General features: G+C 46.9%; 2 protein-coding genes across 4 annotated transcripts in view; one reads left to right on the forward strand and one right to left on the reverse strand.

Annotated features, from left to right (window-relative positions):
* PDE6H (phosphodiesterase 6H) overlaps positions 1-10929 on the reverse strand; it is a 110055-nt gene that overhangs the window by 23677 nt on the left and 75449 nt on the right. The window contains exon 1 of one of the 2 annotated variants that reach the window (XM_008178783.4): positions 1457-1571. The exons of the other annotated variant lie outside the window; for it this stretch is intronic. The gene's annotated coding sequence lies outside the window, so the exon portion shown is untranslated. Of the gene's footprint in view, positions 1-1456; positions 1572-10929 lie in introns of those variants that run through there. 2 annotated transcript variants of the gene reach the window in all.
* On the forward strand, positions 1537-10926 carry ARHGDIB (Rho GDP dissociation inhibitor beta). 2 transcript variants are annotated; one of them, XM_005305277.3, is made up of 6 exons: positions 1537-1684; positions 5787-5975; positions 6619-6702; positions 7780-7856; positions 9500-9563; positions 10146-10926. In XM_005305277.3, exons 1-6 carry the CDS (start codon positions 1537-1539, stop codon positions 10343-10345), a joined length of 762 nt encoding a protein of 253 aa, XP_005305334.2. In that variant the 3' UTR covers positions 10346-10926. The 2 variants fall into 2 exon arrangements, with proteins under 2 accessions (XP_005305334.2, XP_023955387.1); XM_024099619.3 differs by lacking the exon at positions 1537-1684 and adding an exon at positions 2764-4987.

The raw sequence follows: 10929 nt of genomic DNA on the forward strand, positions 1-10929 counted from the left end.
TTACATTTGGGGAAACTGAGGCACAGAGAGGTGAAGTGACTGTCCCGAAGTCACAGGTCACTTCACCTCTCTGTGCCTCTACAGGTCGTCTGAATCCCATTTCAGTATTCTATCCAATAGGCCACATCATACATACTCCTACATCTATGGCTACACACAAACACATTATTTCACATACAATATCATACCTACATTATACACACATACCTATAAAACACATAGCTACATGCATCCCTTCCTACATGCACCCGTGCACACTTCTATAGCTATATACACACACATATGTACATCTTGATATCTGCACACATTCACATACTTAAATACACAAACATGCATATACACACAGATTTGTATGCCTCCAAAAGCAACAACAAAACTTCATTCACTTAAAGTTGCTCAGGTACATCTCCTATCCACACAATCATTAAAAATCAAGGAAATCTCCACCTGTGACATTTGTTTTCACAACAGCCTCAACTCACATGTTTTTGCATGATCTGCTTACTCACAAGTCCTAATTCTGTTTTGCTGCTCCCATGTCAATCTGGAGTAAATCCATCAACATCAGAGGATTTACTCCAGATTTGCACCAGTGTAACTGAGAGAAGAATTTGGCCCTCAGATTGTGGTTATACAAAAACATGCTTTCAGTTCCAACACACAGAATCACCCAACGCACACATCCAATTCTTCACAATCACACTCAGACAGAAACAATAACTCTAATCTTATCTTAATGGACTATAAAACCTACCTAGCGGTGCCCACACACCCACCCCTCCCCCATCGGTTCTTGAGCATTCTAAGGTGTGTACCTGGAAATATACCTGGAGGGGTTAAGTCTTTAATGTGTTACTGTATTTGTATCTGGAAAAGTATGAGGTCAGAGGGAAGTTTTACGTGTGAGTCATTAGATGTGCACTTGGTGAGGATGTTCTGGGTTGGAATAGAAAGACAGAATCTCTATTGACATTTCAAAGAGGAAATGGTTTAAAAACTGCTACATGTCTGAAAAGCAGGCTCTAAAGAGTGTGAAAAGCACCTAGAAAATCAGTTTCTCCTTCTTGAGGTTGTTCCTGTTTGAGGATAATTGATTCCTGTGAGTGACCATGCTTAATTTAGGGATTCACACCCTGCTTTAAGTGGAAAACTAAACACATCCTTAAGTTTGGGGAAGATGGGGGTGCTTCTGTAATGCACACCCATATCTACACCCCCCCCACACACACCAGGAATAACCCTGTTGAAATCAATGGAGGTACACCGGCGGAAAACTAATGTGAGATAAAAATCAGGACTGGAGTACATGCTCCCACATATGAACACAAATGCATGCAAAAATATATTCCCATATCCAACAGATTTACCGGGAGGTACACAGTAATATACAAAACACCCATCTTCGAACACATACAAGCACACAGTGACATGCACGCGCGCACACACACACACATACAGGCTGTTTGTGGGAAAGGATGCTGCTCAGACCCAGTTGATCAAGATGTAGGAGGATCCAGATAAAGTGAGCACTGCAGCATGAGCAGTGACTCTGCAGCTAGCTCAGGGCTTCCTCTTGAAGTGTGGGCGCTTTTTTTTTTTCTTCAACTTCCTTCCTGCTCTAACTGCCAAAACTCAAAACTGAGCGCAGAGAGCAGAGAGGGACCCCGGACGCAGACGCCAGCCAGTGAGTATAAATGCAGATAACTCGGGGGAGGGGGAGATGGAAAAGAGCCTTCTCACTGTGCGACCACAATTTGAGCTGTTCCCTGCGGCGGAGGGGGGATTGATTTGCACAGCTTTACAATAGGAAAGGGTCTGAAATGCAAAGAGGATGGTCCTGGCTGCACCAGAATGGGAAGTTAGACAGCTGTGAGGAGGAGAAAGGGGAGATGGCTGCGCACTGCGCTGTCAGTGAGACTGGGAAATGCTTGTGAAGGATTGGAGGGGGGTGGGGGGTGGGAGTTGTCTCCTGCCCAGGCTCCTTGGTAAATAATGCTTTGCTTTGCTTTCCCAAGAGGCCTGCTCAGGCAATGGGGTATTTTACCTTTCATCCCTAGGGGGTGGGGCTGGGAGAGGAAGTAGTTTACCCTGCATCATGGAAAATTCCAATGCATTCCCTCTGCCAAATCCTCGTTCTTGCGTAGATAAGCCCTATATTTGGGGGTTACGTTTTATGTGAGTTTGATGCTCTTAAGAAGCACTTGTTAAATGGCTGATGCCCCCTATTTATGCCCAGGGCAGATACCATACAGCACAGGGAGCGGCAGTAAGGTCTTTCTCTGCCTGCTGCCTCCTGTCAGCATGGCTCCCTCTGACCTACAGCGAGCGCTTCTGAAGCTTCAACCTCCCCTGCCCGTTCAGCCCTGGGACTCTGCCAAAGTGGGTGGCTGGTACCAATGATTATGGTGTTTTTGCTCTTTGCCTTTTGAAGTTTTCACTTTCTGGCAGGGGCTCCCTGGCTCGTTGTTTCTCCCCCATGGCCAGAGACAAGACCCCGGTCCTCAAAGACACAATTTGAAATCTAGTGCGTGAGAAGAGGGAGGTGTCAAGGGGCAGGGCAGGGGCACAGGGAGGGCCTAAGAATCTATGCGAGTGGGTAGGGCCAGAGAAAGCATTCATGGTAGGAAACAAATCTTTAATTTCTTTCCAAAAGTGTTTTAAGGGTTAATTTTATTTTTTCATTGTAAAAGTGGCCATTCAGTGTATAGACAATATATTTGAAGAGCCACAGGAGCATTACCCTTCCTGCTGGGCCAGTGAGGCAAACCACATCCGTATGCACTAACAAACAAGGTGGAGGAAGCTGAGGTGTCCAGGAGAAGCTCTGATGTATTCCATTTTGTAGATGACTGTAGTGAGTGAGCACGCACGTGCATAGAAGGCCCTTCCTTTCCTACTGAAATTAATGGGAGTTTTGCAGAGAGCAGGACTGGGACCCAGAACCCTAGAAGTAAAACTCAGGCATGGGTCTAACCTACGCCACATAGTAGGGAGCAGCAGCGTAGGCATACGAATGAGCCAGGACGGTATCCATACCAGGGGGGACTAGCCAGAGCCCTATCCCTTTGGTTCACTAGGTAATTGGGTAGTCTGCCATTCCAGCTTGCCCAATGGGTTGCTAAGATCTCTGAGAGGTTTAGGGCACCCAGAGGAATTCCTGAGAAGGGGAGCCCTCTGCACTAGTTCTGATGGAAAGTGCCTCAGTCCTGGGCAAAGCAGGAGGAAGATCTGAGGGAGTAACCAGGGAAGTAACCAGACATTCCAGGACAAAATCTCTGTTCTCCACCTCCCTCCCTTTCCCTATATCAGTGTCTTCTTCTCCTTCTCCCTCTCTGATAGATCATAAAGACCCTCATGGAGGGAGTGAGGAGTGGAGAGGTCAGGCGGACAAGATGGTGGGGGAATGATCAAAAGTTTCAGGGCTTCATCATGCATTCTTCATGCTGAAGCTGGGGGATCAATCAGATTTTTTCCCATAGGATCCTGGAACAGGCCTGGTTTTCCTCTTCTATGAGGACAATCTCAGGTTCTTTCGCCATGGAATGCAGACTCCCAGAACCAATTTTTCAGTTGGTGTAAATCAGGACAGTTGCAATGAAGGCACCAATGGGAAGATTTGACCTCTCTCCTCATCTGTAGAGCTGTCTCAGATTTCCTTTTCTCCCTACTGGCTTCTCCACATTAGCTCCAGACTCACGCAAAGGTTTAATTGTAATGCAGTATCATAGAATATGTATTATCCATTGGAAGGCATGACCAAATCTGTCTGTTCCTTGGCTCTTTAGTCAGTCTATGTATCTATCACCTTTATGCCACCAAAGGCATCTGCCAAGAAGCTCCTCCTGGAGTTTTTCCATCAGTCTCACCAGGACTGGGATAATGTCTGAAGCTGCCAAGCTGGGTGTGATTCAGCCTTGCGCAGTTCTACTCACAAACTCATCCCGGGAGAGTCATTTTAATTTAATGAGTGAAATATGTTATTATCATCAACATACCCATTGAGTGAGTGGGCAAACACTAGGGTTACCTACCTAGAGAGAAGAATTAGAGGGAAATTGATAGAGAAATTTAAAATAACTAAGGGTAAAGTGGAAGTGTATCAATTCCGCCTTTCATATTATCCCATGACACAAGAATGAATGGTCAGTCACTAAAATGAATGACCACTATACATAGAACAAATCAAACAAAATCGTCACACAGCAAAGAATGATTGGGTCGATGTGCAGTATCCACCATTGCCAATGGGATTGTGGCTGGGTTTTTTTAAACCTTTCTCAGAAGCATCAAAAATTGACCACTACCATATACCAGACTAGATGGACCAGTCATCTGATTCATTAAGGCAGAACCTACAGTCCTATCTACTTAACCGTTCAACCTTTCCTTCCTTATTCCGGCCATTCATCCCCTTCTCTACCTCATTCTCTCGTTTTGGCCATCCATTCTCCATCCATCCACCTATCTCCTCATCCTCCATCCACTTTTTCTCTCTCTCTTTACTTCTTTCTGTGCAGCCACCAGAGCAGGTTCATTCTTCCAACAGGTGACTTCAGTGCAGCTGCACTGATTTATACCAACTGAAGAAGTGGCTCTGGAAATCTGTGATAATCCCAGGATTCCATGGGAAAAGAACCTGCCATTGTCCTCATGGAAGAGGAAATCCAGTGAGCAGCTCCTGTCTAAGCCCGTGCTGAGACAACTGCTCATTGACTTTAGTTCTCACTTCCTCTTGCCTCTGCGATGTCTTATGGTTGAAATGCTACTGCTCAGAGCAGATCTGCAGCTGGGACAAGTGTTGTCATAGGAACAGACCACACATTTCCTTCCTGCACAGGAAGTAGACCCCGTCATTGCATGAAGTGAGCTATTTTCAAGGGTGTGCAGCAGAGAAAGCCTGGGGCATGTGCGGCTGGATTTAGTAGGATTCATTTTCTTGAGGAAAGAAGGTTTATTTAATCTGTTCAGTTAAGAGAGTCATTATCAGGTATTTTATCTCCTTGTACATTCTGTGTTTCTAAGTGTTATTTATAACCCATTAGAAGCAGGAAAATTAACCCTTTTCCTTATTTCCCTCCATGCTTCTATATGTGACAGTGGCTTTTAATGTGAAGTCATTGATCAGTGCTGGGGCTGCTTGCCCTAGTTATTGTAGGGCTCTACTGGGATTGCACAAGTTGGCTTATTGCAAAATGTCATAGTTTCCGTCTAAGTTGTTTTCTCACTCCCGGAGGCCCCACAAAAAGTTGGGGACAAGAAAGAAAGACAAGGGGGGAAGCATATCTAACTGAAAATACAGAAACACAGCAACAGACTAATTCAACCCTCAAACAACAGATTTCTGAGCATTTTGCTTTGGCATTAGGTTACTACATTGAATGTGGTGCTGGTGCAAGTAGGGTGACCAGATATTCCGATTTTATAGGGGCAGTCCCGATTTTTGGGTCTTTTTCTTATATAGGCTCCTCTTACCCCCCACCCCCTGTCCTGATTTTTCACACTTGCGGTCTGGTCACCCTAGGTGCAAGGCAGCAGTGCTGGGACAATTTGTATAGTGGGGGTGCTGAGAGCCATGGAATCAAACTGTAAACCCTGTATAAGATAGAAACCACTGCAAGCCAGTGGGAGCTGCAGCACCGTGAGCACCCCTAGTTCCAGCACCTATGGTGCCAGGTGTCTGACTGACAAACCTGGAGACTAAGTTGCTTTCTCCAGAGAACAAATACCAGCCAGGCTGTACTCACCTGCTTTGTCCTGCCACTGACTGGCTGTATTGCCCTCTTCAGGCCAAGAGACCATGACTGAGAAAACCCCAGACCTACATGTAGAGGAAGAGGACGATGAAGTGGATGGCAAACTCAACTACAAGCCCCCACCCCAGAAATCGCTTCAGGAGTTGCAGGAGCTGGACAAGGATGATGAAAGTCTTGCTAAGTACAAGAAATCCCTGCTGGGGGATGGGCCTGTGGTGGCAGGTATGGATCTCTGATGGAAAAGGCTTATAGAGAAATACAGTGTGTGTCCAATCCTGGTTGTGGGAGGACACTATGGTGGCATGCATTGTGGGGAAGGATTGAAGTTGTCCCCAATGGGGAGGGTCCAGTAGATATATGCATTGGTCTTGCTGCAGTATAGGAGCAAGCTACCAGATATATGCCTGACTGGGGTGGGTGGACTCAAATGGAGATAGGGTCTATAGTGTCAGGTCTGTGGCTAGGGGTGTCTGGGATGGGGCCAAGGCTTGGGGAGGCATGCATGCATGCCTGAGAGAGTTCCTACTGAGAAAGAGGTTTGTGGTCTCAGGTATGTGCCCAAGCGGGAATCCTGCTTGGAGGGACCCAAGGTGGCAGCTATGCCTGGGTTAGTTCTTGCTAGGGCAGCGTCATGTGGTGGAAGGTATGTTCCTGATGGTCTCTTCTAGAGGGGTAGTGGGATGTGGCTTATGGAATGTTTCCCATTGGGCGAGGTGCATGGTTCTGTCTTCCTAAGAGGACCCAGTCATTATTCCACGTTAGATGACAGAGCAATCTTTAAACAGGGAGATGAGGAGGGAGATGCCTCTCCCTCCCTCCACTTTGATTTTGCAAGCCAATTGGCCTCCTCTTTCCAATCCTACAGACCCAACAGCTCCCAACGTGGTAGTCACACGGCTCACCCTGGTATGTGATACTGCTCCAGGACCAATCACCATGGACCTTACTGGTAGGTGAAGACTCCTTCCTTTGTCACATCAGTGGTCCAGCCCAAATTTCAAGTCTAGGGATAATTCCAGAGCCCTGTTTCCTATTTGAAGTTGGTGCTGTGTAAAGTGAGGTAAACCCTAGGGGAATATTCGCTATGGAGATCTTGGGCCTAGTTTCTTATTTAAAGTACAATTATAGTAAAAAGAAGGTTAGAAGTAATAAAAACATATGTCTGTGGTCTCCATCTTCAACTCCTCTGCAGAAGATCTTGGAAATCTCTAAGAATTGCAGGTCTTAGAGTTCCCTGTACAAAGGGAAAGGCACATGCTCTGATTTCTACCTAGCTAGCTCCTACCAGCACAAGATATAGGTACATGTTAGAGTAACAGGCCATGTTGAAACTGCAGTGTCAAGCAACCTTGCTCTTCCGGCTTCAGGGGACATGGTGAGAGAGTCATGCTTCACCTTATATGGGCTTCTTATCAGAGAGAGGAAGTCAGGACTGGCAAGGCATTGATACTTCCTGTTCAACTGAAATCCCCAGCACGCACGTACAGCATTGCAAAGCCATTCATCTTCACACACTGTGCAGCCCAACTGAGTTTCCAGCCGAGACATGCCCAGCCTCCACTCCCTCTCACTGGAACCAGGGACTCCACATGAGTGAAACAGCTAACGTGCATAGGGGGCCATGCTATGCACCTGGTTCACTGGAGTAACAGAAGGGCAAAACACAACTGCACACACATGTGTGCCTCTCATTAGTGTATCTGCACACACACACATGCCTCTTGAGAATGCGTGTGCACACACACACAAGCGTGCACATGAATGTATATACACAAGCATGCTCTGTTTTTGTGTAAGAAGAGGAGCATGTATGTGTATGCATGCACATACCTGCGTACACACACGGATATGCACGCACCTGTATGTATTATGCACACTCATAAAGAAGCTTGCATATACACACCTGCATACACATTTCATAGGTGTGCTATAGAAAAAGATGATGGGAGGGCACATCCATTTCCTGGAAGAGAGTCTGGTTTCTTCTCTTTGTGGCAGTACTATCTGTCTGATTCTCTCTCTACAGGGGACGTTGCGGCGCTGAAGAAAGAGACATTTGTACTAAAGGAAGGAGTTGAATACAGAGTTAAGATCCACTTCAAAGTGAGTCACTTTCCCTCTGGTCGCTTCCCATAGGTTGCTCAGTGCTCACTCCAGTTACCAGCCAGTCATCACAGATAACTAGAGCTGAGCAAAATGTTGGAAATGATGCTCTGAACCATGTAAAACTTAACTGTTTTTGGGTATTGTTACAAACCACCTAAAGGTTTACTAACCTTTGTAAGCCTGTTGTGTGAACCTATGAAGCAGGTGGTGAACTGGAGGTTGCATGGAAACCAGTCAAAATTCATGCTTGGAAATGGTTCATACATGTCATTATGTGAAACTCAGTAGCCGTGACTGAGTTTTGCTTTCAGTTTTTGGGACTCAAAGCAAAATTTGATTCCACACAAACCAAAGCTGGAAAAAAAAGCTTCCCATGAAGCCCTGTGAAGCTGATCTGCTGAGTGTTGCTGGGCTTCCCAAACACCTAGCGGTGGGTAAAATAGTTGCAGCAAAAGACAAAACTACACAGAATCTGAGATTTTCTGCATTGTGTTATGCCCTCCCAAATGGCTTCACATTGCCAAAAATGTCAACAGCGTTTCATGCCATTTTCACCTGTTTCCTGTTGAAAGTGGGGTGCGTTCAAAGAGCAAGGTGGCATGCAAAGCAGACACATTAATCTTTACAAGTTTTTGTTACAAAATTAGCTGCATTTTGCAGAAAAGCAAAATTTGAGAGATGTTCAATCACCTGAACTGAAAGAGTGAAAATGTTAATGTGGACAAATTTTCCACCATTTTCACGCAGCTTTATTGCACACAGGCCTAGAGATAAAGGCACCCCCAGAGTGACACCCAAGCCTTCTTTATGCTAGGAAATGTTTCCTTAAATTTCCCACCCTTGCTGATGGGATAGGGCCAGACTAGTTATCTTAACTCTCTCTCCGGCTCCCAGGGCTGGCCAGGATTGGGATCACTGTAGGCACAGCAAACTGAACCCTGGGATGTGAAGGAGCATGCTGTGTTGTTTTCAGATTTAATAATGCACAGTGTGTCCAGACTGTGAGAAGCAAGGGATGGAGCCAGGCTGTGACTCTCCTGGGGAATATTGAGATTACTGAGGCTGTGTCTACACTAGCTAACTAACTAGTCCAACATCTCCCTCCATATCCATGAGCTTGCCACCCCTTCAGTGATCCCAGTCTCCTTCAGCCCTAGAGGTGAAGGAGTGAGCTCAGTTAGTCTTACCCTAGACTTTCCCCATCTCTTTGTGCAGAATGCATGACTCCAGTCAGCTGGCTCTGGGGTTTAACATGGGAATGCTCAACTGTGAACCTTGCACTTCTCCCGCATTCAGCCTTCCCCCAATCCTCTCTGCAGTGCCTCCTGAGAGACTGATTAACCTGTGGGGCTTGGGCAAGGAGAAGAGGAGCTCTGATGCACATTAGAGAAACAGAAGTATCCAGGTTGCGTGAAAACTCATCTCTGGCTATTGAGAAATGCCAGGGCTTCCCTCAGCAATGTCTGCTCCATGTTGGGCCCTGAGGCCTGTCCCACCCTGTCCAGCACAGGGAAGGAGGAGAGTAGTGGCATGGAGGAGCTGGGACAAGAATGTCTGTGTGTGGTTGAGGGGAGGAGAGCAGCAGAGATTGCACTGAGACCCTCCTCATTAGACTCATCCATGATCACTTCCTCTTGCAGGTAAATAGGGACATTGTGTCTGGATTGAAATATGTGCAGCATACCTACCGGACAGGGGTGAAGGGTGAGTAAGAGAGAACCCCCTCTCCTCCCAAACACACCATCCCTCACATGCACTCCCAACCCTGCACACAGATTCTCCCATCCTATAGAGAGATCCCCCAGATCAAAGAGCCCCTTCCAAAGGCTCTCATCCCACACTGAGCCTTCCACAGACACAGAAACAGTCATGGGTACACCACTCATCACACAGGTTTCCATTATATACATAGCCTGCCCTCCCCACCCTCTCAGAATTTCCCATTCTATACAGAGCATTCAACGGACACAGGCAAAACCAGCCTTTTTCTGCGCTACCCCACAGAGCTTCCAATCGTATAAAGAGCCCTCTTTCTTTTGTACACACACAGCCCTGCTCAGGCTGTCCCGGGGGAGATCCTCATTCCACACATAGATTCTATATATAGACCTCTGCACAAAATCTCGCATCGTTTCATTCAGTGAGTCTGTCTGCTCCCTGCCTCTGCCCTCTCCCCTTCATGCCTGCCTCAGTTCTTGTGTGATCCGTACTCATGAACCCAGCTTTTCCTCTTCTTGTGTACTTCCCTCCTCATGGGGTCTTCCCCTGTGGATTGTTTACTCCTAGTGGATAAAGCTACGTTCATGGTTGGCAGCTATGGGCCACGGCCGGAGGAGTACGAATTCCTGACACCTATTGAGGAAGCACCCAAGGGCATGCTGGCTCGGGGCACCTATCACAACAAGTCCTTCTTCACTGATGATGACAAGCATGACCATCTCACCTGGGAGTGGAATCTGTCCATTAAGAAGGAGTGGACAGAGTGAGGTCACGCAAGCTGCCTTCTCCCTCCTTCCCCTGCCTACCGCACTAGTCACCAGGAGTGCCACGCCCTGGACCCGCACACCATGCTGCCCCCTACTGCCACAAAGGGATTCCAGAACCCTCCTAACCCTTGTTCCTTCCTGCCACAGGAGATTCTGTTAAAAGCAGGTCTTTGCACAGGCCCACGGACAGCCTCTGCATTTCCCGCTGCTACACTGAAAATAACCCACCCAGAGCTGTCGTGACACATGAGGGGTTAAATTGGGAAAAATCCCTCTCCCTGCTGGTCCCTCTTTTGCTCCAAATCAGGTCTCTGAAGTGCCTTTTTGAGGGAACGCAATCATCTTGCCAGCTCTACAACTCTCATGGCAGGACGAATTGCCCCCCTAAATGGTCCTCCACCGTGTTATTTCTGCCTTGTGCTCACTGTAAAAGGCTGATCCCATTATGGTCCTCTTATCCTTGTCTGGTGCCCAAATCATAGTCCTGCCTTTAAAGGCAAAACCAGTCAAGGAGATTCAATTAGCTGCCATGACATGTAAAGACGTCAGTGTCCCAAGAATAAAGTCAGTTTCTTTCTTCCCTT

The sequence above is a fragment of the Chrysemys picta genome, chromosome 1 (assembly GCF_011386835.1).
Source record: "Chrysemys picta bellii isolate R12L10 chromosome 1, ASM1138683v2, whole genome shotgun sequence".
In the NCBI taxonomy this organism is placed as follows: Eukaryota; Metazoa; Chordata; order Testudines; family Emydidae; genus Chrysemys; species Chrysemys picta.

Bases quoted from the DNA above. Each gene is read 5' to 3' on its own strand.
- ARHGDIB (XM_005305277.3), top strand. From the start codon at position 1,537: ATGAGCAGTGACTCTGCAGCTAGCTCAGGGCTTCCTCTTGAAGTGTGG. The intron at 5,976-6,618 runs GTATGGATCTCT...CCAATCCTACAG, and splicing joins GGATGGGCCTGTGGTGGCAG to ACCCAACAGCTCCCAACGTG. The intron at 6,703-7,779 runs GTAGGTGAAGAC...CTCTCTCTACAG, and splicing joins AATCACCATGGACCTTACTG to GGGACGTTGCGGCGCTGAAG.